This window comes from Camarhynchus parvulus, chromosome Z (assembly GCF_901933205.1).
Source record: "Camarhynchus parvulus chromosome Z, STF_HiC, whole genome shotgun sequence".
Classification (NCBI taxonomy): domain Eukaryota; kingdom Metazoa; phylum Chordata; class Aves; order Passeriformes; family Thraupidae; genus Camarhynchus; species Camarhynchus parvulus.
Genome location: NC_044601.1, coordinates 49,353,663 through 49,380,299, shown reverse-complemented (window position 1 = coordinate 49,380,299; position 26,637 = coordinate 49,353,663). Strand labels below are relative to the sequence as shown.

General features: G+C 36.9%; 3 protein-coding genes across 7 annotated transcripts in view; 2 read left to right on the top strand and 1 right to left on the bottom strand.

Annotated features, from left to right (window-relative positions):
* The window catches only part of TRAPPC13 (trafficking protein particle complex 13), a 32,468-nt gene extending 23,022 nt beyond the window's left edge, over positions 1-9,446 (top strand). For 2 of the 5 annotated variants that reach the window (XM_030968965.1, XM_030968962.1), the window contains one exon: positions 5-3,173. In XM_030968965.1, coding sequence (XP_030824825.1) covers positions 5-109 — 105 coding nt within the window. In that variant the 3' untranslated portion in view covers positions 110-3,173. Of the gene's footprint in view, positions 1-4; positions 3,174-5,800 lie in introns of those variants that run through there. The other 3 variants (XM_030968966.1, XM_030968964.1, XM_030968963.1) reach the window with 2 other exon arrangements.
* On the bottom strand, positions 1,476-25,586 carry SGTB (small glutamine rich tetratricopeptide repeat containing beta). Its single transcript, XM_030968968.1, has 11 exons — positions 25,372-25,586; positions 23,703-23,825; positions 18,597-18,700; positions 18,112-18,181; positions 14,392-14,491; positions 11,956-12,060; positions 8,859-8,997; positions 8,710-8,772; positions 6,634-6,671; positions 6,311-6,394; positions 1,476-4,871 (listed from the first exon to the last, which is right to left on the bottom strand). The coding sequence occupies exons 2-11, from the start codon at positions 23,800-23,802 to the stop codon at positions 4,760-4,762; spliced, it is 915 nt and encodes a 304-aa protein (XP_030824828.1). The 5' UTR covers positions 23,803-23,825; positions 25,372-25,586; the 3' UTR covers positions 1,476-4,759.
* The window catches only part of NLN (neurolysin), a 39,425-nt gene continuing 38,353 nt past the window's right edge, over positions 25,566-26,637 (top strand). Inside the window, exon 1 of the mRNA XM_030968961.1 lies at positions 25,566-25,709. Coding sequence (XP_030824821.1) covers positions 25,678-25,709 — 32 coding nt within the window. The 5' untranslated portion in view covers positions 25,566-25,677. The remainder of the gene's footprint in view (positions 25,710-26,637) is intronic.

The window sequence follows — 26,637 nt, the reverse complement described above, 5'->3', positions numbered from 1 at the left end:
CTAGAGTGTCTCTGGCCTAAGACTTACAGACACATTTTTGAAGAGAACATATGAGTATGATGATATTGCACAAGTCTGTGTAGTTTCTTCAGAAATCAAGCAAAGCTGAGGGAAAAAAATCTGTAGTTTTATTGGGGTTTTTTTGACCAACTTCTTGATGTTTTTGCAGTCAACTGTTCTAAAATGAGTACAAACAAAATCAAATCCCTATATAGCTGTAAATGTGATGATTATTTAATTTCTCTGAGCATTTCTTGAATGTTTTCAAATCTTTTAAAACATACATATGCATTTTATCTACTAAAAAGAAAACCTTTGAAAAAAGTGTAATTCTAGCAAATTATATGGCATTTACATCATCTCAGGACGGGGGGATGAGATTGATAAAAAAGACTAGCATTTTGTGCTTATTTTTCTTATTTTAATTTTTTATAAGTATTTAAACCCTTTCAAAATCATGGGTCTGACAAGACTAACTTCAGTTCAAAAGAACTGACCTTTTACAGACAAGTTCCAGGAATCCAAATCCAAAAAAATATAATATGGGGTAGCTGGCATGGCAATGTGTTTGCATGGTACATGTATAGCCATAGGAAATAAAACCTGATAAAGGAATAAGATGAGAGACTGGAGCTGGCACTGTTAGAGGCACTTGGAGCTAGGAATTGGAGTATAAGTCAAACACTGTGTTGGTTGTGGCTCACTCTTTGAAGAGGAAGCAATACAGCAAATCTGTCCCAATTAGCTGCTGTCATGAGCAGAGTTGTGCATCCCTGCAATACAGGACATGCTGTCAACAGGCATGTTATTTTCCAATTAGTAGGGAACTGAAAACTAAAATAGTAGAACTCAGGTATTTTTTTATTGTTAAAATAAGGTGGTGACAATTATTCTTTCCATCCCAGAGGCAATTAAATAGATTTTTAAGGAAAAAAAAAAAAGGAAAAAACCACCCTGCATTGCTCTCTTAGATCAAGTTCTCTAAAGCATATACAGGAAGATGTTTTGGGCCTGGTCAAGCACTATAATGTCCTTTCCCCTAACTTTGTTTTCACAAAAACTGGAAATATTTTTGGCTGAAACATCTATGGTTACCCAGAAGTAGCCATTTAGTAGATAAAATGGCAACTGTCTTTCCTAGTTTAACACTAGGAGAACTAGTGTTAAAGACTCTAATCAGCAGCTTGTATTTCTCAGCTACCATGTTGGCACTTAGCAAATTTATAGTTAGTATTGACACTATTTTACTTAAGGCTTCCCATGTATAAAATCTTAAGAGTACTATTCAGTGTTAAAATACTGTATAAATTGAGGACCAGCTTTGTATATTGAGAGACTAAGTCCATACAGGAAAGAATAAATTAGAAATGCATCCTGCCTATGTGATAAAATCCAACTAACATAAACGGGTATATAAAGAATGCAATTTTCCTGTTACTTGAGATACATAAAAAATTAAACCAGAAAACCACAACTATACAGACAAAAAAGTATATAACTTTATTTATAATATATCTTTGAGTTAAACTACACAAATTGAAGGAGATGTAACCATATGGCAGTAAGAGGTAGGAGAGATACAGAAATAGTAGACAAGTTGCATTATGCCAGTATGACTTTCTGTTGCCATAAAACAATCTACTCAAAGTTACAGAGCTAGTTCTATCTCAGTATGCATGAGTGATTTTACTATGCACTTGTTACAAAACCAAGAGTGCAATTGAAACAGTTTCTAAGCTGAATATTTCATTAAGTGTCTCTATGATCATAGTTAGAAGAATATACTCCCATGCAAGCAGGTTACAGGAGTTCACAATTGATTGCAAAATACCTTCTTCTCTAACAAATTATTGTACTTATACACTGATGGAACAGTAATGATACAAAACAATTAGGTGTAAATGCAGATTTGCTCAGTTGAATGATAAACCACAACTGATCTTAAATTAAAGCAATATTTACAGGGATTGTGGTTTACCACTTTATCTAGCAGGATGAAAAATTTTAGCACAAGATACAGTGCAGTTACTACACGGGAAAAGCTTCCTTCCACACCCTGTGATTAAGACATGTTGCATGACTGAAACAATCTAGGCAATTCAAAGAAAAGCAGACTTTAGCATAAATGATCTCTCTGTTCATGGTTTCAGTGGAAAAGCATGTAATGACAGCTCCTGTTACTGGTTTCACTGTTTTTTGTTTAGGCTATAAAGCCCCTTCTGTTAATACATAAGAAACAGAGAGTGTTTACTAGTAAAGTATTGTGCCAGTCAGTTGTAGCACGTTCCTGAAGGCTTAGCTAATGCTGTTAACGTTTTAATATATACTCTGGTATTATCTGAAGTAAAACCTAAACACGACAATATTGTAGCATGTGAAGTGAAAGTTACAACTCCATGAAGATGACTTCAAGAGTAGTTTTCAGGTAACTAACCAATGCTTCATTCCATTTAACCTTGGGGATTGTTCTCCCATAAATCCAGTAAGCTATGGAGCTTGTACTTAACAGTAAAAGTACACAACTTCTTCTGCCCCTTTTGGATCTTAACATACTTTGTAGTTCTTAAGGAACTCTCATGACATTCATGACACTATCTCAAAGCAGAAAAGTAACTGCAGGAGGATTGCTCTTGCAAAATGAGAATAATTTGAGTTTCTACAGAGATATTGGCAGGGCTGCCCACTTCACCATGGATTTTATATTCTCCCTATCAAAGTTAGTGAAACACTCTTTGGGCAGTTGAAGATGTGAAAGAGAATTAAAAGGAACTGTGAAGTTTAACATACTAGGTACAACACTTCTCTCCTGACACAACACAGCATTCCAAGTAATACCTGTACACTTTTTGTAGCCCACCCACAGCCTCCATAAAGCTTCCTTCTAAACGGTGTTCCTGTCCTACTCAGTGTAATTGAACTTACTTAAGTTTCCTTGAATGAATAATATTCAGGATCTGAGCTACCTCTGACAAAAGATCCCTTTAGGGATCCTCTTTCTTGTCATCAGATGTTGAGTCAGAAGCTGTTACTTGAAAATGTATTTAATGTAAAGCTTAAGTATCTCTACAACCTGAAGAAAGCAGCTACACCAACTTAAAGAGAGAATTTTCAGAAGCATTTTAATGCTGTACATAGGCAAGCCATTCAATAAAGTATGAAATGTCTTAAAATTGTTTATGTATTAAGCTTTACTTCTTTATTCAACAGATGGTAATATGGATATCCTAGATTTGTGTTTTCTCCAATTCCTTTCATTTGTCCTTGGATCAGCATTTTTCTCTCTGGTTTACTAGGGTGAGAGTCATACCATAGATGTACAATGATAATTTGTTAGAATCAAGTTTATTACTTACCCCCAAATTTTGCATTTGCTTCTGCTGGAGGAGCTCTTTTATGAGCACAAGATCAATTGGATATGAAGTCTAAGGTTGAGGACTTTCTGTGTATTTCTCCATTTGGGAGTCTGTTGTTATTCCTCCAGACTAACTGGCCGTGAGAGATCACTTTGCCTAAAAATTCAAAGCCGGCTCCTCAAATTAATTTAGATATAGGAAGAGGAAAGTGTGTTGAGAAGGTCCCTGGGCTAAGAACAAGTGTACTTTGTATCACAAAGCAGTGTGAACAGTAAACAGAGTAAAAAAAGTTAACATAGTAGACATACAGAAGAGCAGCAGTCTTGCAAGAATAATATTAACTGAGCAAGAAACAAATACTATAGAGTTGAAAAATCTTTAACTTGACTATATAACCATCATTTTAGATAGATATGTGTAATTAAAAAAAATCCCCAATTGTTTAAGCCAGTGATTTATCACACAAGAATAGAAAAAGAATCCTTCTAAGGCAGTTCTTTTTTAAAATTTTCAGTACTAGTTATTTGTACAGTCACAGGCTCAGTTTTAGCTTATTACAGTTAAGAATTTTAAGTTTATATTAAATACTGCATACATATGGAATGTAATACAGCTTGCCATGCCTAGGAACATAGTGCCATAATTGTGACCTCCAGGGCTACCATCATGATGAGGGTACATGGCAGTAGAAAACGCTACAACTTTCCTTTCCCAAGCAAAGTTCCATTTTGATTTCTGTGCATTATCCTGCCCAGATTTATTGTCTTCTCTTTCTCCACAAAATGTGCTACTCCTTCATATGCAGTCATCTCCCTCTCTTCTGCCCAATGAAAAGTTGAAATGTATTTCCTGTTACTCATGAAAGCCCCTCCACAGCATTAAGGAAACAGATTTCTCAGGCATGAATTTTAAGTACTCACTATACCAACACAACTTAATGCTCATTACAAAAGGGCACGTCAGATGGGCCTATTGTATCAACATTTCAGTACTTCAGTACTGTTTAAAGGAGTACAGCCATCATGATTCTCACCATATAAGTAACGTATCTTTTACACTATCATTTTAGAAGTAGCTATTAGGCAAGATCAGTGCCCTACAAAACTCCTCCCCACTCAGCAGCCCCGGAGGTCAATCTGATGCACATACTGAAATGACTTGGACTTGGGGATTTTGATAAACCACCTATTCAGTGTATTGATTTTCAGAGGAGTAACTATACATAAACGCTATGTTCCAAGTTATGTGCAAGAGATCTGTTTACCAGATTTATTCTTGTTTGCAAACACACACAAAGAATTTTCTGTCTTCTATTCAAGCAGAAGAGTTACAATGGTGCTTTTGCTACTAACTATGTTATGCGTTTTGGGGTTATACATCATTCCAATTCGTATGACTTGTTGAAGTCAGGAATGTTCTTCAGTGCTGCCACTCAAATATCGGCTCCGGATATGATTTCTCAGTTGCTCTATGAGCTCAGGATTCTGCTGTTGTATCTGCTGTGCAAACTGCTGCCCCCTGTGTTGAACAGTTTTAAGTGAGCTCAGCAGCATTTGTGAGAAAACAGGACATCACAATACAGCTGAAAGGTGTATTACATTAAAATTAAGATTAAAGACACCTTAATTTCCAGTTTAAGGGATTTGCAGTATTAGGAATTTACCTGGTTGAAGTGTCTCCAAACAAGATCATTGTCATAAATTTATTTTCATTCTTTAGTACTATTACTTCTACTTGGTAACATGGAGGAGAAAAGTATCACCTTACAAAATATGTTGCCTTTTATGGTAAAATAACACATCTGCTCCAGTGATTTATTACCTTCTTTTTGACAGGATCCACTCTAACTGTTTAAAGTAACTACTCTTAGAGTTGGCATGCAACCTTATGTTAATGGTTCCAGAAATACACTATGCAGCTGCTGACTTGTACTTGTGAACACAATGTCATTAATTGAAAGCAAGCATACTATCAAATTTTTGTATCTTTCATGACTGAAGTCATAACGGATCTATCTATAACAGTTGTAGCTTAAGGATTAAATTAATAGCAGAGACTAATTCCATGTATAAGAGAAGCACAGCACTTGTTTACTAATTAAAAAAAAGTAAGTAAAAAATGATTTCACGAAAAGCCTAGCTTGTCGTCTCTGTTATTTCTGCATTTTGTGCAAGTAGCAAACTACCAAGACTCCTTCAAACTACAGTGCAGGTTGAAGGAAAGCCACATTTTTATAGATGTCTGCACAGTACACAGTTTTTATGAAAATAGCCCTAAATTTTTGCAGCAAGACATTTCTGTGTGTGATGTAAATCATAAGTTACTTTTGCCCTGAAGAGGTGAAACTTAAAAATAGTTTGGAATTGGCTAGAATGCTGAAATAAAGTAAAATTGTATGCCCTGTTAGAGATCATGGGATGTAAGCAAATGGCATGTTTTTTTTGCAGACCCTTCCAGATGGATATCATCATTCTAGTATAAAAACCTTCGGTCCTGGGTTTTGTAAAGGTATTCTTCATTATCCGGAGTTCCCTGAAACATTCCTCATCTAAATGAAGGGATGCCAGAGCAGAAATTTGTTTGACTTGTGCTAAGTAAATCCGTAGCTTTCCTAAATAGTATCTGAGATATTAAGTAGTTATCAACACAATTTGAAAGCACATGTAGGAGTACTTAAAAGATTTAAAGGAATTTAGTAAGTGGCACTAGAAAATAACAACGTGTGAGAGCCAGAAAGTGAAGCTGAGCACACAGCAGTTCAGTCATTCCAGTTGATGGCAATGTACGGAGCAAACAAATGCAGCCCTGGAAAATAAGTCTTAATGTTCCTGGTTTTAATAACAAACAGTGGGAACAGACCACAGTATTATTCCCTTGACACTGCTCCCTTTTAAATAGATGTTGCACAGTTACCCTGCTACAAATGTGACAGTAAAAACCATGCAGTTCTCACTTACGCGTGGATCAGGCTGGACAAATCCGAAAGGCCACCAACCCCAGCAGCAGGGCCACCAATGGCATTTGACATCATCCCTGACATCCTGAAACAGTTAGCACAGTGTTTGCATTGGGGTGTGCAATAAGCCCCACTTATTTTTGAATTGCTAAGAGGAACTAAGTTGCAAGGAGAAGAAGCTAAACTTTTACTGTAAGCAAAATAAAATTACGTTTTCAATCATATATCTACATTTCAAAAATACAGCTGTAAGTACTATGCATCTTTTATTAATTCAAACGTCTTAAGACATTTGTTTTAATGATAACCCAATTTAATACTTACAGTTGTTGAATTTGAGGATTTTGCATTAAGCTTGCTGCCTAGAATAGACAACATACAGCTGAAATTATAAAACATTTACTACTTGGCTATCACTGAGAAAATCATGCAGAAGAAACCCACATGCTCTCTTCTGTTTTGTTACAAAATTAAGTTTACATGCAGAGCAAAAAGAGTCACTACAGCAACATATTTCATGGAAATGAAGCTGATACAATTTGTTATGTGTTAAAGAAAAAATAGTGGTTATAGATTCAGACATGAAAAATATGACAAGCCATTTAACATAAAAAACCCAGCCCCAGAAAACTAAACAAACAAATGAAGTATTGAAGAATTGCAAGGACAAATGTTTTCAACTGGACTTTTTGGACAAAAGTCTGTATTTTGTTGCTTCTCAGCCTGGATAAATTAATTTTGTAACTACTATTAGTACCAGGCATTAACAGTTAAGATTATGGCCACAAAATATTTCAGACCAAATTGGAGTGTGGACTTACTTTGTAGTATGGTTTTGTGGTAACATATATCTTCGCTGGTAACTGTGCATCTTCTTATTTTGTAGTAAGAATGAGGCTATTTAAATTTCTCATTCATTAGATACCTCTAAAATTATATTGCTTTTACCATAGTGTAAGGGTGTCTGTGGACTGATACTATAGGAAAAAACATGTGATTTTTCAATGTTAGTAATGTAATTCCTACAGAAATCAGTGTCTGTATGAATGCATCACCAGTAGACAAAACACAATATGTGTTTCTTAACTGTCCTATTAAAGATATTACAAAAATCAGATATATCCTATATTCATTTTATTGATCAATACATCAACATATATAGATAACTCAAAAGTAAATAAACTTTTTTGTCTAGTTAATAGTTAGATATAAAATGGATAAAATGTCACATGCAGGTCAATTCTGTGCTCAATATAGGGTTAGTTTCTTCCATCAGTAATAAGCTTTATCTAGTTTAGAAGCAAAAAAACTGAGGCTAATACCAATTTTCTCAAGGTCAGACAGTGAGGCAATTTTTTCGCCTTAACAAAAATATCCAAGTAACTACACCTTGGGAAAAGAACTCATTCATTCCAAATAAGTGCTCTGTGTCCTATCTAGTTCACCCAGTGTCTTCTGGAAACAATGTAAAAGATCCTTTCCCCAAAGTCAGCTCCATACATCATTGATTTCCAACAGACAGAGGTTGTTTTAAGTACATCATGTGGCCAGTGAAGTAGTACACATAGATGCAGTGCTATTTAATCACGAATGCCATCAGAGAACTTGCTCCCTTTTCCCTTGCCTACTGTCTCTATTATTTGGACCATGTTACCAAACCAGATATATGGATCTCTTTTGAATGCAGTGCACTTCCATACAAAAGCACTGGCTGAAATGTGCTGTTCCATTGAAGCTAGCAGAGTGCTTCTAAAGTTTTAACTGCTTTCTTAAAGGAAGTAAGTTTGGGGGTTGTTTTCTGTGGGTTTTTTTTCATTTATTTTTCTTGAAATTCCATTCTACAAAGTTAATTAATTCTGTTTTGTTAAGAAAGCCATATGGAAAAGAAAGACTACACTGAGGGAGAAGTACACAATTTGTTATTGTATTGAACATAAGAAGAATGCAGTACATGATATTTATATTCATTTTTTGAAGTCTTAAGGTTACTAGGGATAATTTGAAAGAGTAAGAACAGACAGGTCTCTTGGATAGTTCTCCCAAAGAAGAGTTACTTTAGTCCTTGTATCATTGTTAACTGTTCTGTGGGGAATTGAAGAAATTTTCATCATGTTGTTGACAAAAGCTTTCTGTCATAGCATACATAAAAACAGCATAGCTAACCTATATGTGTTTTTTTCTATAAGTAATAGAATCAACTGGAAATAAGACAGGCTTTATTGGAGATACTTGCTTCACTTCTTGTTTTGTGTGTAAAATGATGTAGAAAAGTTTAAATTCAGTGTAATAAAACTATTGCTATAATAATACTGATTAAAATTGCTTGTGTTATTGAACAACAGTTGTTCTTAAAAGTTCAGTTTTTAAAACGGGATAATGCAAACCTTGAGATATACTCACCATACTAATGAAGGCAGGATTGTTTATCAAGCTTGCCATGTCAAAACTCAGTCCAGTTCCAGTCTACAAACAAATTGCAATTGAAGCTAAGTTTCCTACAAAATCCCAGTTTAAACTATTGTAAATAAATAGATATAGAGCAAACTTACAGGACTGGACACATCTCTTAGTTTCTGTTCTGCTATTTTCAAATTTGACTTGTAAGAGTCATTCTCTGGATCAAGATCCAGTGCTTTTTGATAACTGGTAACTGCTTCTTCATATTTATTCACGGAGGTCAGAGCCAACCTAATATGAAATAAATTCTGGTTAGAACATAAATGATCATCAAAAGCTAATGATATATTTTCTGTTCTAAGTAAAATAGTATCTCACAACTGATTTTTAGCTTGACCATTTAATTAAAACAGGTACTACTGCTTAGTTTAAGCATTTGTTTTTGTAGAGAAGGGGATCCCTCAAGAACACAATTTGCATTGTCTGTTTCATATATATACAAGTTTCATTAAAAACTCTTTGGTATCATCAAGTGACTTTTGTCACCTTAAGACCAGAAGCTGTATCTGGCATCTGTGCCTTTTTGCATAAGCTCTAAGTGTTTTTTCCAGTTCTTTTGACCTAAGAGATTATTTAGAAACTCACATGGGTAGGTAGGGCAAAGATACTCTTAATATGAGTTATGCAATGTTAAGAAACTAGACCTACAAATGCAGTGTTTATTTTTATATATATTAAAACCCCATACTTGTAATATAATAATTACTGTATTAAATATTTGAATAGAGGAGATGTTTTATGATTATATTGTTGTCTTTATATGTTTATATAAAATTACTTTTATTATTACCATTTTCATTATTTTAAAATACTGGACCTTCATGTTTCAGCATTTTTGTCTCAGGATCAATGTAAAGGTTCTCCTTTTGGATCTTGTACTTCAACATCTTGACAAATAAGTTATACAGCATAGTAGTAATATATGTAAAATGCTGTAAGAAACCATATTTAATGTTTTGAAAAAGACTCTGCTCCAGCAGCTCATAAGAGCACAGGATAGACCTACTACTTTTAAGCAGTATTTTACTTCAAATTTGGTTAGCTACTATGTTTAAAATACCATCTTTCTTTGAACTATTACAGAAGTCCATGTGGCTGCAGTTTCAATTTATCTGCCACTGTATTTTCAATTTATACTGACCAAAAAACTAATCTGATCTTTTCCACATTTTGTAGAAGATTTGTGTAACCCACATTCAGATATTTAGTACTTGAGTTAACCATCTGATGCTGAACTACACAGCCTGGTTTGATAAGCCTGTGCTTATGCCCACTAACAGACTTTGGTCTTTCATCTCATGCAAACAAGTTCAGTGTTTTAGATATATCTGTGATTGTCATGGCTCTAAGAGTATAAAACTCCAGGAATTTCCCATCTAGCTCCTGGAGGAATCCACACAGTATTAGTGTTTTCTCTCTTAAATAATTTACCCCCAGAAAACACAGTCTCTCACTTTTGGCCCATTAACTTGCCAAAATAGTTTCTGCCCAGACAAGAAATGCAATCCATTATTTCTGTGATGCAATAGTGCTTCATACAGAAAAAGTATTTTACAGAGAAAGTTTCTGGGAGCACAGTACAAGTCAGAACAGCAGACTATTTCTTTCTTCACACCTCCTATCCAGGCAAGTGGTCGTTCAGGATCATGCTGGAAATACCACCTTTAACTGACATTCCCACTTTAAAATGTCTCCCATCTCTGAATATTTGTGGCATTTCTGCATCTTTCTGTGACATAACAAAGAATTTCTGTAAGATTCTGAGAAAAACTGATATGTCTCCATAATGCCATCAGAGAGCACATCTTTTTCATAAGGACTTTTTGATGAGAGGGTATTTTCTACACTGGGGGCATGGGGGTGGGATTTCCACTTATTACTAAACAAGCATGATTTCCTCAATCAGCCTGTGCCAAATGTTTATTCATCTACTGGGTTAAGCAATGGCTTGTAGCTCAAATATGTCCTCTATTAGAACAACCAGACAATAAAATAAAGAGAAGCTTGATTGTCTGAGAATGGTCCCACTTTCAGTGTGTATCAAAGAAACACTGGTCTTACACCCAAAACTTTAAAATAGTTAAATCAGCCTGTAGCATCTCTCCGTATCAGTGAAATCAAGGGAGCCTGGATGGTGCTATATGAAGAAACAATCTAAGGAGAGTTAAATGAAACAAAACCAATTCAACAACCAATTCAACCTAAAATTCTGAAATCAATTCATCATTTCAAAAGCTCCTTAGTCTAGGTTGGTATTAGTAAATGAACTGTATTATGGAAAGTTTTTAAGTGATAGAATTCCACCATATTTTATCTTAAAATAAATGTCCCCTGCATGGTTTTGTCCCAAGCCAACAAGAATTATCACAGACAATTTTAGGGCATGGTTCAGAATTTAATACAGATCAATGCAGTTTAGCAATAGGTTGTTTGAATGTGGCCACTCCATACTGCAAAGTAAATTTTATTAACATGGACATAAGCCATTTTGGGCCAACTGACTCAACAAACAATCCCAAGCATTTTTTAATTTACTGGTATAAATATAACCTCAAAAGACATAATGCAGCATTAACTGCACTACTACAATGTGCTTGATTATTGAAAATGCAAAGCTAGACATCTTGGAAGAATGGCTCTTCAGTCAAACCAACAGCCTGTTAGAGCATTCCTGACATTGTTTTCAGTTAACACTTAAAACCACCCTCAAGAGGCTATACAGTTAATCTCTCAGACATTGCTGAGAAAACCTGCCAAAGAGACATAGCTTATTCTTGCTAAAATATCTGCTTACAAAAAACTATAGAAAAGAAAAACTGTGGCTTTATTCCTGCTAGTGTGAAGCCCCAGTGCTGTTCTCTAACAGCATCATTAACAGATTCAGTGTACCAACAGCAGAATTTTCATTCCTTTTAACTAGTTAGGAGATAGTCCATCATTACTTCCCAAACTAAATCCAGCAATTTGAGAAAGAGAAAAACTGCAAACGGATGAAAGCTGCTGGAAATGCTGGTATCAACCACATAGAAAAAGAGCTGACAGTCTGTTAGGGTCACCTTCAGAAAATTGTTATACTTACACAACAATGTTTCTGTAAGTGAATTACAGTGAATTCTGTAAGTGCCTCCACATATTTCAGAAAATCTATGGTAATGTACACAGTGTTTACTCAGATTTCTATTAGCTTACCCCATTCTTCCATATGCTTTGCTGTACTTTGGATCTATTGCTATGGCACTCTCACAGTCCTTTATTGCTTCCCTGAAGTTGTTGAGCTTACTTTGAGCAGCAGCCCTAAGAGAAAGATGGTAAGGAAATGAAGCTTTGTCAAAAAAAACCCAACCAACCAAAAAACATACAAAAAACCAAAACCAAGCCAAACCAAAGAAACCCAAAACAAAACAACCAAAGCCCAAGCCTAGATATTCACACATTTCTGACTTATTTAATCTTACTGACTTTTCATTCGCTATTTTGGCTATGCTTAACTTTCTTTAATGAAGTAGGACAAGGAAATGTTATGAGTTATGTATGTGCTTAAGTGCATTGCTGGACTATGGTTTTGGAGAACATGTACTCACCTCTGAGGACACAAAGGACAAATAATTCTAAGGAACTGTCTAAGATCTAGCATATGACTACACACAGAATAAGTCATAAAACCTATTACAAGAAGTGAAACTGTCAAGTAGTAGTTTATATAAAATCACTGTTAAGGAGAAATACTTTATGTAATTGGTGTTTTCCAGAAGTATAGTTTTACAGACATTCAAAGGAATGCTGTGATTTTTCCCTGCTCAGGATTTTATAATTCATCTCAATAACCTCTGCATTACTAAATTACAGTTACATCTTTATATTGGAGAAATACTAAATGTTGCAGATACTAATAGAGTAAGATTAAAGACTTGACCAAATTAAAAAGGACACATTAAATTAAATGAATGTGACACAATTAAAATGAAACACACTAATAATCAAAACTTCACCAGTTTGAAAGGTTACAAACCACTCTCATTTATTTTTCCTTGGTTAAAAAATTATAGTAAAAATTAAAATATTTTCATTGCATAAAGAATATATCTTTGCTATTAAGAATCCTTTGTCCTGTGATTAGCTCCAAATTGCTTGGGTTTTTCTGACTTTGATTAAAATGTCTTCTGAATGGGACTACTTATCTGTTTTGGGCTGTTAAACAGTTGTGCAACTTCACAGATGCCAGTGAAGATTTATATATAAAAGCTGGGGGCAATGCTTGTTCTCACATGCGTTTGAACAGAAAACATTTTTCCATGTTCTCAAGAAGATTTACATGGCCAGTTAAAATTTTGAGGGCATATCAGTCCACTCTTTTCTGCGCTGCTGTGGATAAAAAGCAGTCCCACTGAATGCAGCATGTCCCCATGACTCCCTAACAAGCTTAAGATAAGAATAAGGTATATACTTACTGAAATACTCAATCATCCACAAAACTCCAAACAACTCCTGTTTTCTTTTAAATAATTACATACAATACTGTAGTGACTGACATTGAGATTCATTTTGGTTCTCACAAATGTGGTATGTGGTGATGCAACACAAAAATTATTTCTGCTCTTGCTAATTAAAACTTTGACATTTAAGCCTGTACTGAGGAAACTTCCAGTGATTTTAGGAAGCTTTTGAATCTGGTCTGATATTTCCATTTTGTACATAAAGTGACTCATGTGATCAGTTTTCACAAGGAGTGTAGATGATTTACACTTTTAAACTGCCATCCTAAATATGTAAAATGTTAGCAAACTGCATAATTTCCTTTCTCTTTAAGCCTGCCTTTAAACACTGAATCTCTCATTTGTATTTATCACAAACTAAACTCTGGAGCAATGGATGCAGAGCTTCAAAAACAGCACAATCCAGTGGGTACAGTGCCACAAGGCCAGATTGATAGCACTTAAGTTCATATATCCTATATCCTTAAATTAATAATGGAGGCACTCCAGAAGTGGGTTCATTCCAGTAGGGGCTAAAGCTGGGGCTGCCTTTGCTCTTTGGCTGCTCTTCCAAGCAGTGTTCCGCAAGAGCAGGCAGCTGTAACTAGGTTATCATGCCCTTCCAAGCTTACCTGCTGCCAAATCACTATGTCTTCTTCATTCATGATGGTAAAGAACAAGATTAGATAAGAAAACTGTAACAGCAGCATTGTTATTTTTCAACAGGTCACACATGAAAATACTATTTACAAAATGCTTGAAATCTCCAAAATGGTATTCCAGCATTGATGATTTTTTTTTTTTTGCCAGTGGTAGCTAGTACTCAAGGAAACAGAGAGAGCAGCTGAGTCACTAGAACACTAGAGAAAAAGGCTTTTACTACTCTCAGCAGGCTAGAAATCACAGCCTACGTTATGATTTAATATAGACAACCTGACACACACAGTATCTTATCTGAAGAGTTGTAAGTAATTTTAAAGCCCATTTTAACTGATACAGACATGCTGAATGAGCCCATTTTTACTCTAATTTTACAAATCCAGCAATAGATTTCTAAATAGGGGTTTCTAGCCTTTGACCTCCTTCACAATTTATTTTTACAGTAATGTTAACAAAGTCCAAGAATGAAAGGTGCATATCATTTTGGGTTTACCTGTTGCAGTAATAGACTGCATTGTTTGGATCCAGTTCTATAGCCCTAGTGTAACAATCCACTGCAGCACCATAATTTTCTTCCTTCATATGATTATTACCTGAAATGAATTATAAAAAGCTCTTAAGTAATTAGATGAGACAGTATGTAGTTAGATGAGACAGCTCTGTATGCAAGAAACAGAACAGCTACCTTTTAGCATCTACAGAAGTGAGTTATGACTGCACTTTTTTGAGATACATACTTTAAACAGAAAAGTCATGGAATAATGTAAATAAAAATATCTACTATGTCTGTGAAGTTTACTATGTACGTTGCAGTACAACACAGAAACCTTCCTCTTTTCATTTTGATATTTCAGACTTTCCAGCTAGTTTCTGCTGTTAAGGAAAGATCACTACACTGAGAAGTATAATTGTAATTGCAGTTCCCCTCTAGTATAAACGATCTTTGCAAGCCCAATATGCTATGTTAATTTTTTAATCTCATTTTCTTATATGTCCCAACAACTTGTTAGTAAGTATCTAAGTAACACCACCAAAAAAATCAAATGAAAGTAAAACTAAGCAAATAAGCCCCATTTTTGTGACACTAAATAATTAACTCATTAAGAGAATGAAAACTATGCATAGTGTAAGCAATCTAAAAGGATTCAGAAGTAACATTTCTCACCAAGGGAGCTTAGAACTTCTACTTTGTAGCAAAGTTTCGCATTTCATCTATTTTAAGTCCAGTGGAAAAAAACCCAGAAACATTTATGTAACTTCTCTATGGACAGAAAACTCTGGACTAAGGTCTTTCAAAGCAAAAGACACCTTACATATTCTTTTGTCCCCAGCACAAGGCAGTCCTGGTAGTTCTCTCTTTCCTGATGACACAGTAGTAAAAAACCTTAGTTCAGTGCCCAAAGTTGTCTGTGGTTCTGCTACAATCAATTTTTGGCCAGCTAGATCCTACAGAAGCCTTGATTTCCTAGAAATGTCAAGAAATGGTCAGGAAAAATATAGACTTCCACTGACTTCTTGTATTTCAGCCAAATATTTAAACCTTCTCCTAAAATAAACAAGTCAAGGGATAGGTCAATAAGTTACTACTGATGTAGGTAACTGCGTAAGCAAAGGCTAGAAAAGTTCAGTCAGTGCAACAGTTTATCTCTGAGAGAAAGCGAGACTGTGGAGCAAGTCCTCAGTGCTTGCACTAACTGAAGCAACTATACTTGCATTTATTCATGAACACAAAGAGCTTTGTGAACAAAACCAGATTTAAGTAACAAAGTATCATCAAAGTAGTACAAAATCGCATCCTCTAATATTGCTGTATTAGACTGTAATTATAGTAAGCAGTCCCTTCCAGTGAGAACTCAAACAAACTGTACTTGCATGTATACCTTCAAAATACATGCAGAATGTAACAGTATCTTTCTTGTTTCTAGAGGCCCACTGTTTATGCAGCTTTCCTTTGTTCTAAGGTAAAGATCTGTACACTAAATTATGTTGTCAGACAAAAAAGTCTTGCAAGTCAGCTGCACTCAGCAAGATTGCAGCAGTTAGTGTTCCTTTAAAACAAAAATGCCATCAATGTCTATCAACATTAGAATTTCTGATACTGGTCTGAATATGACCCAGCATACAAGGCTAAGTTGGAGATAGTATCAGTGCATACCCTTCTTGTTATCTCTCTCTCCAGCTGCAACCTTGCTACAGGAGAACAGAAAAATAGCTAGATCTACTAATTCTGCTGAGATAAGGAAAAGCAACTGTATTATTCTATTTTAATGTTATACAAAATCCTTAGGACAAAAAAATTACATAAATGGTTATACTTCTGAACATGTGTCCTCTATACTGTAAATACTACCTATTGTTATAATTATGCTGTGGTAATAAAACACAGATCTTCTTACAATCAGGCCACCATTGCACTATACAAACCTGCACATAATCTGTGCTTTTACACATCTTACACTAAGCTGAAGTGTCAAATGATATACAAGGTTAGGTGTCTAAATTCAAGTATTGAGTAGTCTGGAGTGTATATTACTTCCTGGTACCAAGAAAGAAAATTCAGCTCCCTGATTTTATTTTGCCACTCATTAGTGAAACCAGAGGAGCAGGCCGGTGGCCACAAAGGTGAGGCAAGTTGTTCGTTCCATTGTTGAGGGTATACAGATAGAAATCAGAAAGTCACAGTTATATACGATACACATCAAGTAGAATTGTCCAGGTTATCTAATTTATTTCCTAACTCAGGCTAGAAAATACTCATAACTGAAAAGCATGATAGTGGTGATAGATAATATGTGCGTGAACATGTGTAGGATCAAAACAACAGAGAAAGCAGGACACAAAGTTTTATTTTTATTATGGGAAATTACCAGAGGCATTTCAAGCAGTTCAAAACTGCTTACTAATGCCCCTGACAGATGACACTCTAATCAGTCCTTTGTTACCAAGTCCAGACCCTTCCAGTTTTTTTCAGCAGAGCTGTGGAATTACTTTAGTAAAACCACACAAAGACTAACACATAGCACACTAATTTCATTTCTTCAGTCTATTTCACAGACCCTTGTGGACTGAAAGACAGCAAGACCAAAATCACAGATTTAAAAGAGCTGTAACACCCACACCTGCAAAGTGCTGACTATTCCTATGGTTCAATAACCATACTGAAACCAAGAGGTAGTCTTCACTTTCCATGAGTTGGTAGTAACAGCAAAATAAAAAGCCAGCATTCACAGCAGGTAGGTTACAACTTACCAACACATTTTCACTTGTGACCTAACCATGTTTGAGCTCTCATTCTCAGAATTAAAAAGCTAATGAGCAACTCCAACAATTAGGAAAACGTATTTCAGAGCCAGTAGTGAACTGCATTTATGATTACACATGGCCAGTTTTAAGGTAAGAGAGACATGGAATTCATTTTGAAAAACAATAGGACTTCTTCCACATTATTACAGAAATTTTGAGAGGATTATTTCTGCCTTGCAATTAGAAGTTTACTTGTTTTTCCTATAAAACTCAGCTACCTGAAAATCTAACAGGTCATAAACAATGTGATTCATAAAGCATCAATCCATAACAGTTATCAGTGCTACATGCTTTTTATAATTTCTCTCCCCTTCTTTCTGAGGGGAAATAATATGGATTCCTTCTTAGGCAGCATTAGTGACTTCTATGGTACAGCTGCTTTTCCTCACAGAACAGCAGTAAGAGCTGCCAGAGGGAAAATAAACAACTGGCTTGCCTGCAATTTTTATAAAGCACACAAATAATTTCACATATGTGAAATATTAACCCTAGCAAGTTCACAAGAATTTTTCCATTGGCTTCTGTTGGGTCAGTTTTTAACCAATGTTTGACATCACATACCCATTTCAATATGAGTAGAAACTTGTATAACAATTCCATGCACAAACAGCCAAACAATAGCTGTTCATTCTTTAAAGTTTCAGCTACCTAGGAATATTTCCAACTTTACATGTTATCCCATAGATTTTAAGCAACCTCCAGAGCCAGGAAGAGAACAAACATTATTTCCTTTGCTCCCAGATGGAACAAATTACCTAGCCCTCTTAGGACATAGCAGTTACCAGAGAATCTATAAGCTGAAGTTTTTTTGTGGGGCGTGTGGTACCCAGCTGCTATACCATCACTACCCACAATAAAGCAAAAATATAGTAAGAGCATAAGTAAATTTATTTCTATTTTTATTACAAACCTTCATCCTTCAGTTGGTCAGCCTTTACAACGCCTTCTGGTAAAGAACGTGACAGAGGCAGCATGTCATTCTGTACGGGAATAAAACCAAGATTTTTTCCTTTAATATATAAGCCCTGATTTTATCAAAAACTTTCACAAAGAAGTGAGCAACATCAGCAAACTACGAATGACCTTAGGCACACCAGGCATTTATCTCTGGGAATTGCAAAATGCTTAAATGAAGAATAAAAAACTTCAAGTGAGAATGAGGCATCCACTCTTTAGTAATTCTCTAAATGGAATTTTCCATGTCTAGCTGAAATTAATTCCTCCCACTGCCCCTAAAGATTCACATTATCCTAGCTTTTATGGAAATGTAGGTTTTTTCATATTTTCCTTAAGTTTTCACATCATTTTGACCTATACAGAACTTTAATATTGTTGTATTCATATACAATATGAAACCTTAGAAGAGTAACTCTAGAATCTAAATTAAATTCTTACCTTTTGAATAGAATTTGTGAACATTTCTATCAAATGCTGTGAGGATGCAAGATGAGTATCTTCCAGGGTAATCTTAAACACAGTCTCCAGACACTGAATTGCAACTTACAGGAAAAAAATTTAATAACATAGGTCACCAGTTTCTCAATATAAGCATAATTTCACTAATTTATTTATAAAGCTGTGACTCACTTCCTTATTCAACTACTAAAAGCAGCTCCTTGGAACATAAAAAGAATATCTCCTGATCCCCACAGAATGAGCTTGCTGAAAAAGATCTAAGATATACACAATCCACATATAGTTTGGCCATTATATTTAAACCAATTTAAATTTTAATTTTAATTTTTTCAGTCTTTTAAACTTTTTTTAAATATAAAAATATAATGATTTAAGAAGAGCACCACAACTCATAACATGACTAGAAATATCCATGTGTCACACACACCACCTCAAAGCACACAACTGGCATATATTTGTGTGCCGTAACAGCTGGAAGAAAATGGTTCATCTTTACTGTACAGAACAAAGGCAAGATACTTATTAGTCTTACCTTTTTTTGGAAAAAAAGTATATTTAGTTGAAGATACTTTATTAATCAAATGCTGCATTAATCACAAAACTTTGTCCTATAAAAAATATATCTGCAATATCCTTTCACATGTTCTGTGTGTAAGGATTAGCCTGCAATAATGTAAATACACTCACCTAAAAATGAAAACCTAAAAATGCAGAGCCATATCCCTAGCTGAAGTTTTAAATATGCTCATAGTTTTAGACAAGATTACTGGCAATTACTATACACAATTCTGTCTATATATATACATATATATATATGTACATACACACAGTTAAACTATTGCAAATGACATCATTATTTTCCTTATAATCTTAAGAACCTAGTACAATGTTTTTATTAACATATATCATCTAAATGTTTTAGACTGAAAACTGAGGAGGAACAAAGAAGGGTCTTTGTAAAGCCTAGCTTCAACAGAAAAATGGGTGTTTTAATACATATTAGGCACAACCACAAGTATCTGAATTCAAATTAAGTATCAGTAAAAGCAGATTCTTAGTATTTAAACTTACCCTCAATCCAATGTTAACATAATAAATAGAATTTGAATTATTTTTTGCATTATGATGAAACTGAACACTGATCCAAAATTAGAAGAGTAAAATTACTGAACATTAAAAACTATAAGGCCAATTTTTATCTTCTATGTCACAGCTGGCAGGAAGGGGTCGGAGGGGAGGGGGAAGAGATTTGTAAAATAGGTAGTAAAACCTGGAAGATGTATTTTTTTAGAAAATTATACAAGAGAAATTTCTTAAAAACAGTATGGCATGACACAAAGTTAAAGTTGATAGCATGTAACAACTGAATACACTGCTAAATATGCATTATACAAATTGGTCCTATAATCTATAAATCAATTGACCAGGTCCTAAATCACCCAGTAAGAGCACTGAGGTATTCAGGTTAAACTCATTTGTCTCCTGCTATGTGAAAAACTTAATTCTTGTAAAAACAGATTATGCTGAATTTTGAAATATATATAAACCTTTAATAGTACTTTTTATTACCAGGCTGATTATAAAATCAGTGAAACACATATAATTTTTCCTTATATGGCATAATAGGAAGCCAGTTGCAATAGTTTCTTACTAATTTTCCCTGCCAGTTTTTTTACTGAAAGGCACTCCCTTTTTTGAATGCCTCTCCTCATTTGTAATTTTGCATAAATTTGAAATACAACACAATCCCTTATCTTTCTTAAAGCATTAAATCTATGACACCAAATCTCTATGATATAGAAGAGTTTCACAAAATGCAGCAGTGCACATTATGTGTAAACAAAATTACTCTGACTACAGTATTATTACTACTCAGCATTTTCATCAAATAATTAGTTGGTGCTGTAAATTCCCATATTTCTACTTCAAGTGCGAAATGGAATTTATAATCCTTCTATCTATCACATATAGTGTATGTGATATATATAGATATAATAAAATTAGGACCTCTTGTAGGATGAATCAATAGGTTAGAATAACCAGTGGCTAAATGCAAGCCAACAACAGAAACCCACATAGAAAGAAACATTGCTGAACAGAAACATTTTCAAATCAGAAAATATAATAAGTTCTGACAAGGTCTGTAACTACCCTGTTTTAACACTATACAAAAACACAACTCCAGTCAAGTCAAAGGAGTGGAAACCTGGTTTTGCCTGAAAAGTTTTTCAGGAGGCCAGACTGCCAGCACCTTGATATCCCATTTATCCAAGTGAGGCGCTGTCAAATTCTGCAAGCTCGATATTATCAGGGAAAGATTTGATGCACACGTGAGCTATTCACCTGAGATTTTTCCTATGTCTGATATCAAAGGCCAAAGTTATCTGTTCGGGAGCTCTACCATCATACACCTAGGTGGCTGAAGCTTGAACTGACCACCTGCCAAACCACTTCCCTGCTGAACAGCTGGGGCTCACATAAACACCCACCATCTGACAATACCAGCACTGGAACCCAGTGCCACAGAGCTCCAGGCCTTCTGCTGTCCAAACACAAGTCTGCATCACCAAGCAACAGTAAGGCCAACACAGCACCACAGCCAACTTGCAGGCTGAATAATGAGCATTAATTGGGCTGCAAGGCCCCCTTAGTACTTGCTGTCATCTTGCTTCATCTTACACATAATCTTACCCATGTCAAATATTACACGCATACATTGCCTTCCTGTTTTGGAAACACTGCCCTACAGAAAATAGTTGTGGTATATCAATCACAGAAGTAAGAAGCAAATCACAGCCTTGGGTATGTTGTATAGGGTTTTTTGCTTTAATCCCACAGAAACAGGTGCTATAGAAAAGAAAAAAGAAAGCGAGAACAAGGGAAAAACCCCCACCTGGTAAAGAGGAAAGAGAAATAACTGCAATTTAAACAGAGTCTAAAATACAACTTTGAAGAAGGGAAGTTTCTAGTTCATACAAAAGAGCTGAGCACTAAGCACTGGGGATCTGTATCACTGCTCTAGATGCTAGAGGAATATATTTCTCTGGTCAACCTTCCAATTACTCTGCTTTCTCAAAATAAGGCATTTTTATTCATTAAGCAAGTACAAAATTCCTAAAGGAAATTCACACTCTCATTGACATTTCTGTAGAATTCAAACATGGAGTATGCAGGTTATCACTGAGTATGAATACATCCTAGACTTGTATTTTATAAAGGCTCAATTTTTTTTTGTGATGTTCGATCTCTTTTATTTGTTGTGGGAAAGTGGAAACTGTTTGAATTACTTCTTGGCACAGTCACTTAATCATACAGTGTTTTGTCTTTTCACAGACACCAAGTAGGTACATAAGGTACCAACAAAAATTATCAGTCAATTCTTTTCATCCCTTATGTCTCCACGTAACATTAAATACTTCAGTGAGTAAGACTTGCCTATTGCTACTGTACACGCACTAAAGATTTTTTGCACAACTGAGTCTATTTTTCAGAATGCCTGCCTCTTATCCTCTAACACATAGCATATGGTACCATGCTTGTGGCAGAGCACAAATCTAAAAATAGGATTTCAGATCTATATTAAAATGGTAACTTTTGCCTTGGCTTTTAAGTACAACTGAGGTTTTGTAATATCTTTTATTTAGAAAAGTGAATCTTAAAATTGATTCTTTCATAAACAGATTGGCTAAGGCTGCTCTAAGACATGTTATCAGGAACATTTTCAACCGTAACCCAATTTTTACCAGTTTTCATTATAAAAGCAAAAGTATATCTCTTTATTTCTATTATATATGACTTCCAAAAATATTTTTTTCTTTTATCAAATGAACATCATCATAATGACACAGGTCAAATTTTTTGATGGCTGCTGCTTTTCAAATGTACGAAATGCTCCAGATTCTGACATAAAACCAAATCTTTTGGCTTTTATTCCTTTGGGACTATCCTTTGAATATAATGACACAAAGCTTTCTTTCTTGTTTAGTTTGGTGAACAACTACACTGGACAACCAATAGATAATAGAAAGGGGCACCCTCCAGGTTTATCTTTTAATTTGTGCCTCTGAGAAGCAGGATTTGCTTTGCATCTCAGCAAAGTCTCTCCATGCCTAAGATTTCACAGAAATCAGTGACCAACTGCACTGCTGGTCCTAGACTTCTCTCTCCAAATTCCTCCTCTGGCTGACAGACACAACCAAAGACTGCTTGAAATAGTAGAGAGAGATCTTTTTAAAAGATGCTATGAAAAATTTACTGCAATATTAAGACTTAAATCTTCTCTCAGTTCCACATTCTGATACCACCTGACATGAAGTCTCCAGTAATTAGGGAAAAGGAATAAGAGCAGTATGAAGGAGAACATCAAATGCTACAAGGTTACAAAGACCTAATGAGCATTTGTCAATAGAGAAATACAGAGAGAATATGTCTACAAATAAATGAACTTGGGTGTATAGTAGAAGCTACATCATACTGAAAATATCCACTACCACATACTCTTTGGAGCCAGTACTCAAGTAAAAAAGAAAAGCAAAGCATTTATCTTATTTTCTTAGGATGTCTTTTTCCTCACAAATAACATAGAATCCTTGAAAGTAGGAAACAGTTCTCATAAACCAAAACCAATATAGTAATTGTTTTACTTCCTCTGTAACCAGCAGAGCTACTAAGAGAAATGAAATGAAGAAAGAAAGCAAACATGAAAGAGAGAAAGAAGCAGCAGAAATTTGTGGTACACATACACAAGTCATTACCATTGTCTGCATCATAGCACTGCTTAACTTAGAACCATAGAATTGTTCAGATTGGGAAAGACCTCTGCAACTGTAAAGTACCTGTTGCTCAAATGAAGGCACTACACGTGTAGCTTTGTAATACTTTATAAATGAGAGATGTCTTACAATTAATAATCTCAGAAGCATTAGAATCACAATCTTATTTGCATCTAATATTTGGTTTTTATACATAAAAAACGATTTTTTTTGTTATTATACATAAAGGAATTTAACATCTGTGCAGGCACTATATACATACACACACACATATATATAAATAAAAATACATGAAAGTACATTTGTTGCTTACCTTCCAAGCTTTCTTGTTCATCTGGAGTGAAAGTATCCATCTGACTCTGTTCTCTCAAGAAATGGATGACTGCATAAACCAAGCGCTTGACTGATGACATGTTGAAATTGTTTTCTGCTATGTCTTAAAAACAACAGAATCTCTTATTTTAGAAAATTAATCCCTACAGTATTCCAACCTCCTAGTAACCTCAGTGAGAAGTACAGACAATACATAAAACCTAATCCTTCACCACAAAGCCCAATAACACGATGTGTTGAAAAAAGTGGTGAATTTGCACAGATTAGGGAAAACTGCTACAATCATGTAGTCTAACTATCAGCAGAAAAGCATGTATTTCCTCCAGTTCATTCCTAGAAGAAAAGTTCACCAAGGCTAAAATAACTTAGCAACTTATTTTTCATTTATAGGTTTCATTTAATGGTTTGCACTTTATTTACATATACACTTGCAAGTAGGACCACATGCTAAAGTCAAAACCAATAAAAAGTCACTGTGATAAATGTAATGACATAAAGAAACACACTCCAGTAGAAGTTGTTTTACGATATGACTTAGTGTTACCCTTTGATAAAAGATGTTCTATGGTGTGATACAGTGTGATCCTTTCATAAAAGGTGTTCTCTGGTGTGACGTGCTATTATCCTTTAATAAAAGGTGTTCTATGATGTGACACGGTGTTATCCTTTCATAAAAGGTGTTCTCCAGTGTGACACACTATTATCCTTTCATAAAAGGTGTTCTATGGTGTGACACGGTGTTATCCTTTCATAAAAGGTGTTCTCCAGTGTGACACACTATTATCCTTTCATAAAAGGTGTTCTATGGTGTGACACGCTATTATTCTTTCATAAAAGGTGTTCTATGGTGTGACATGGTGTTATCCTTTCATAAAAGGTGTTCTATGGTGTGACATGGTGCTCTGAGCAGTTTATTGTCACTTTGGACAAAGAAATGGAACACGGTGACCTCAGTGCATACTTGTGATTAGTGACACTACTGGCTCAGTCTGATTTCCATTCAGCATCATCTGGGAGTTATATAACTTGGAGGACAATTTTAGTCACAACTTTTCAAGTTATTTTTCCTTAAACCATTTTGATTCAAAAGGACACAATCTTATCCAGTTCTCCAAGCAAAGCAGGTTTGAAATACAGCATTAAATGAATGGCAAGATCAGGACCTGCTCTTCCTACCTTATTTTCTCTACAACCCGCGACCAAACCGGTGTGCGGCCAAACCCACATCAGGCAAATCCCATCGTGGAGACGGGGAAAGCCAGGAAGATCACCGGCCGGGAATGCACAGACGGGAGCGCTGGGGTCCGCTATCCGCCCCCATGAGGGAGAGCGCGGGTCCCACCGGCCGGGGATGCACAGGCGGGGACGCTGGGGTCCGCTATCCGCCCCCATGAGGGACAGCGTGGGTCCCACCGCCCACCTCCCGGTCCCTCCCAGGCTCGGGTCCGCTCGCTCGGGCCGCAAGGACAACTCTGCACCACCCGCAGCGCGGGCCCCTCCCGACACCGCACGGACCGCGGCCGCACCGCCCGGGGCCCGACCCGCCCACCGGCCCCGAGCTCCACGGACCGGGGGCTGCGCGGAAGCGGCTCCCAGCCTTCCCATCCCCGAGAAGCGGCGCTCGCCGAAGGGACGGGCATCGCCCTTACCGTGCGAGATGCGGCGAGTCCGCGCTGCCTCCGGCTGCAAGACACCAGGGACGCGGGGGCGTGAGGAGGCGGCGGAAGCGGATGCGCAGGACCGCGGCGGAGCGGCGCTGAGCGCTGCGCCCGCGGGCGGCGGGAGGGCGGTGAGAGGGCGGCGCGGCGGCGGGCGCGGGAGCAAAGACGCTTCTTCTACTTCCTCCTGTCCTGCCTCCTCCTCTTCTCTGCAGCCCGTCCTTCCTCCTCCGGTCTTTTCTCCTCCTTCTTTTCTCCTCCTCCCGCTCCGCCGCCGCCGCCCCCCGCGCCGCCCCCATGCTGTCGCTGTGCGCGGGCGCGGCTCGCAGGTAGGCGCGCAGGGCAGGTGGTGGGGCCGCGGCGGCCGGGCCGGGAGCCGTGTCCGGTGTGGGGGTGGGTGCGTGGGGGAGGGCCCGCTGTGTGGGGGAGGACGAGAGGGTGGCAGCAGGGGCCACCCGGCCTGGCTGGAAGCCGGGTCAGCCCGGAGCCGCCCGCGGCTGGCGGGAGGTTCTCGCTCCTCGCTCGAGGAGCCAGGCCTGAGCCCCGGGCCGAGGCGGATCTGCCGCGGGCTTGCGGGGTGCGCTCCGAGGGGCCAGGCAGACAGTGGGGCAGGAAACCTGACTGCCTGTGGGGCTTATTGCCTCAGCTCCTGGAGCCATTCCCGCAGCCTGCCCTCCCTGCCGTGGGCTCCGTTATGCACGGCTTCTAGGTGGGCAGGGTGGGCGCGGCGAGGCGAGGTCTTCTCTTGGTGCTCTGCACAGAGTCAGAAACACTGCAAGAGAAACTGGACAGAACACAATGGATTGAGGGATACGGCTGTAGCAGCAGGGCTCTGCAGCAGAGTGTACGTGAAGCAAGACCGGCTCACAGTGTGCTCATAATAGCTTCATAAAAAGGTGTGTCACTACTACACATTATAGGACAGGTGAATCAAGTACCAATGTACCGCCAAAAGGTTTTAAAATAGGAGATTACTTATTATTTTCTCTATAACGAACACTAGCTCTAAACCCCAGAAAAGCAGTGTGAAAGAAGGCTTGTAGTCAATTCTAGACAGACTAGACAAATGAACATAATTGCTTTTATTTTGGCTTCTCAGTTTCTCTAAAGGGCTGCATTTTATAGGAAGCACTGAAATAGTAGGAGGGTACGTTGTGGTAAAGAGAATGGAGCTGAATTTCAGCGTGAAATGGAAAAGATGGTTGCCTCACATGTCTTTTGAGAAATGATAGTCATATGCCTACTGCACAAAGTGTA

What these genes read in the sequence shown, in the direction of transcription:
- SGTB (XM_030968968.1), bottom strand. Translation starts at nt 23,802, where the DNA reads ATGTCATCAGTCAAGCGCTTGGTTTATGCAGTCATCCATTTCTTGAGA. An exon ending in TCACAAATTCTATTCAAAAG is followed by an intron (nt 18,182 to 18,596) that starts GTAAGAATTTAA and finishes ATTCCCGTACAG; the next exon opens with AATGACATGCTGCCTCTGTC. An exon ending in GCAGTCTATTACTGCAACAG is followed by an intron (nt 12,061 to 14,391) that starts GTAAACCCAAAA and finishes TCTTTCTCTTAG; the next exon opens with GGCTGCTGCTCAAAGTAAGC.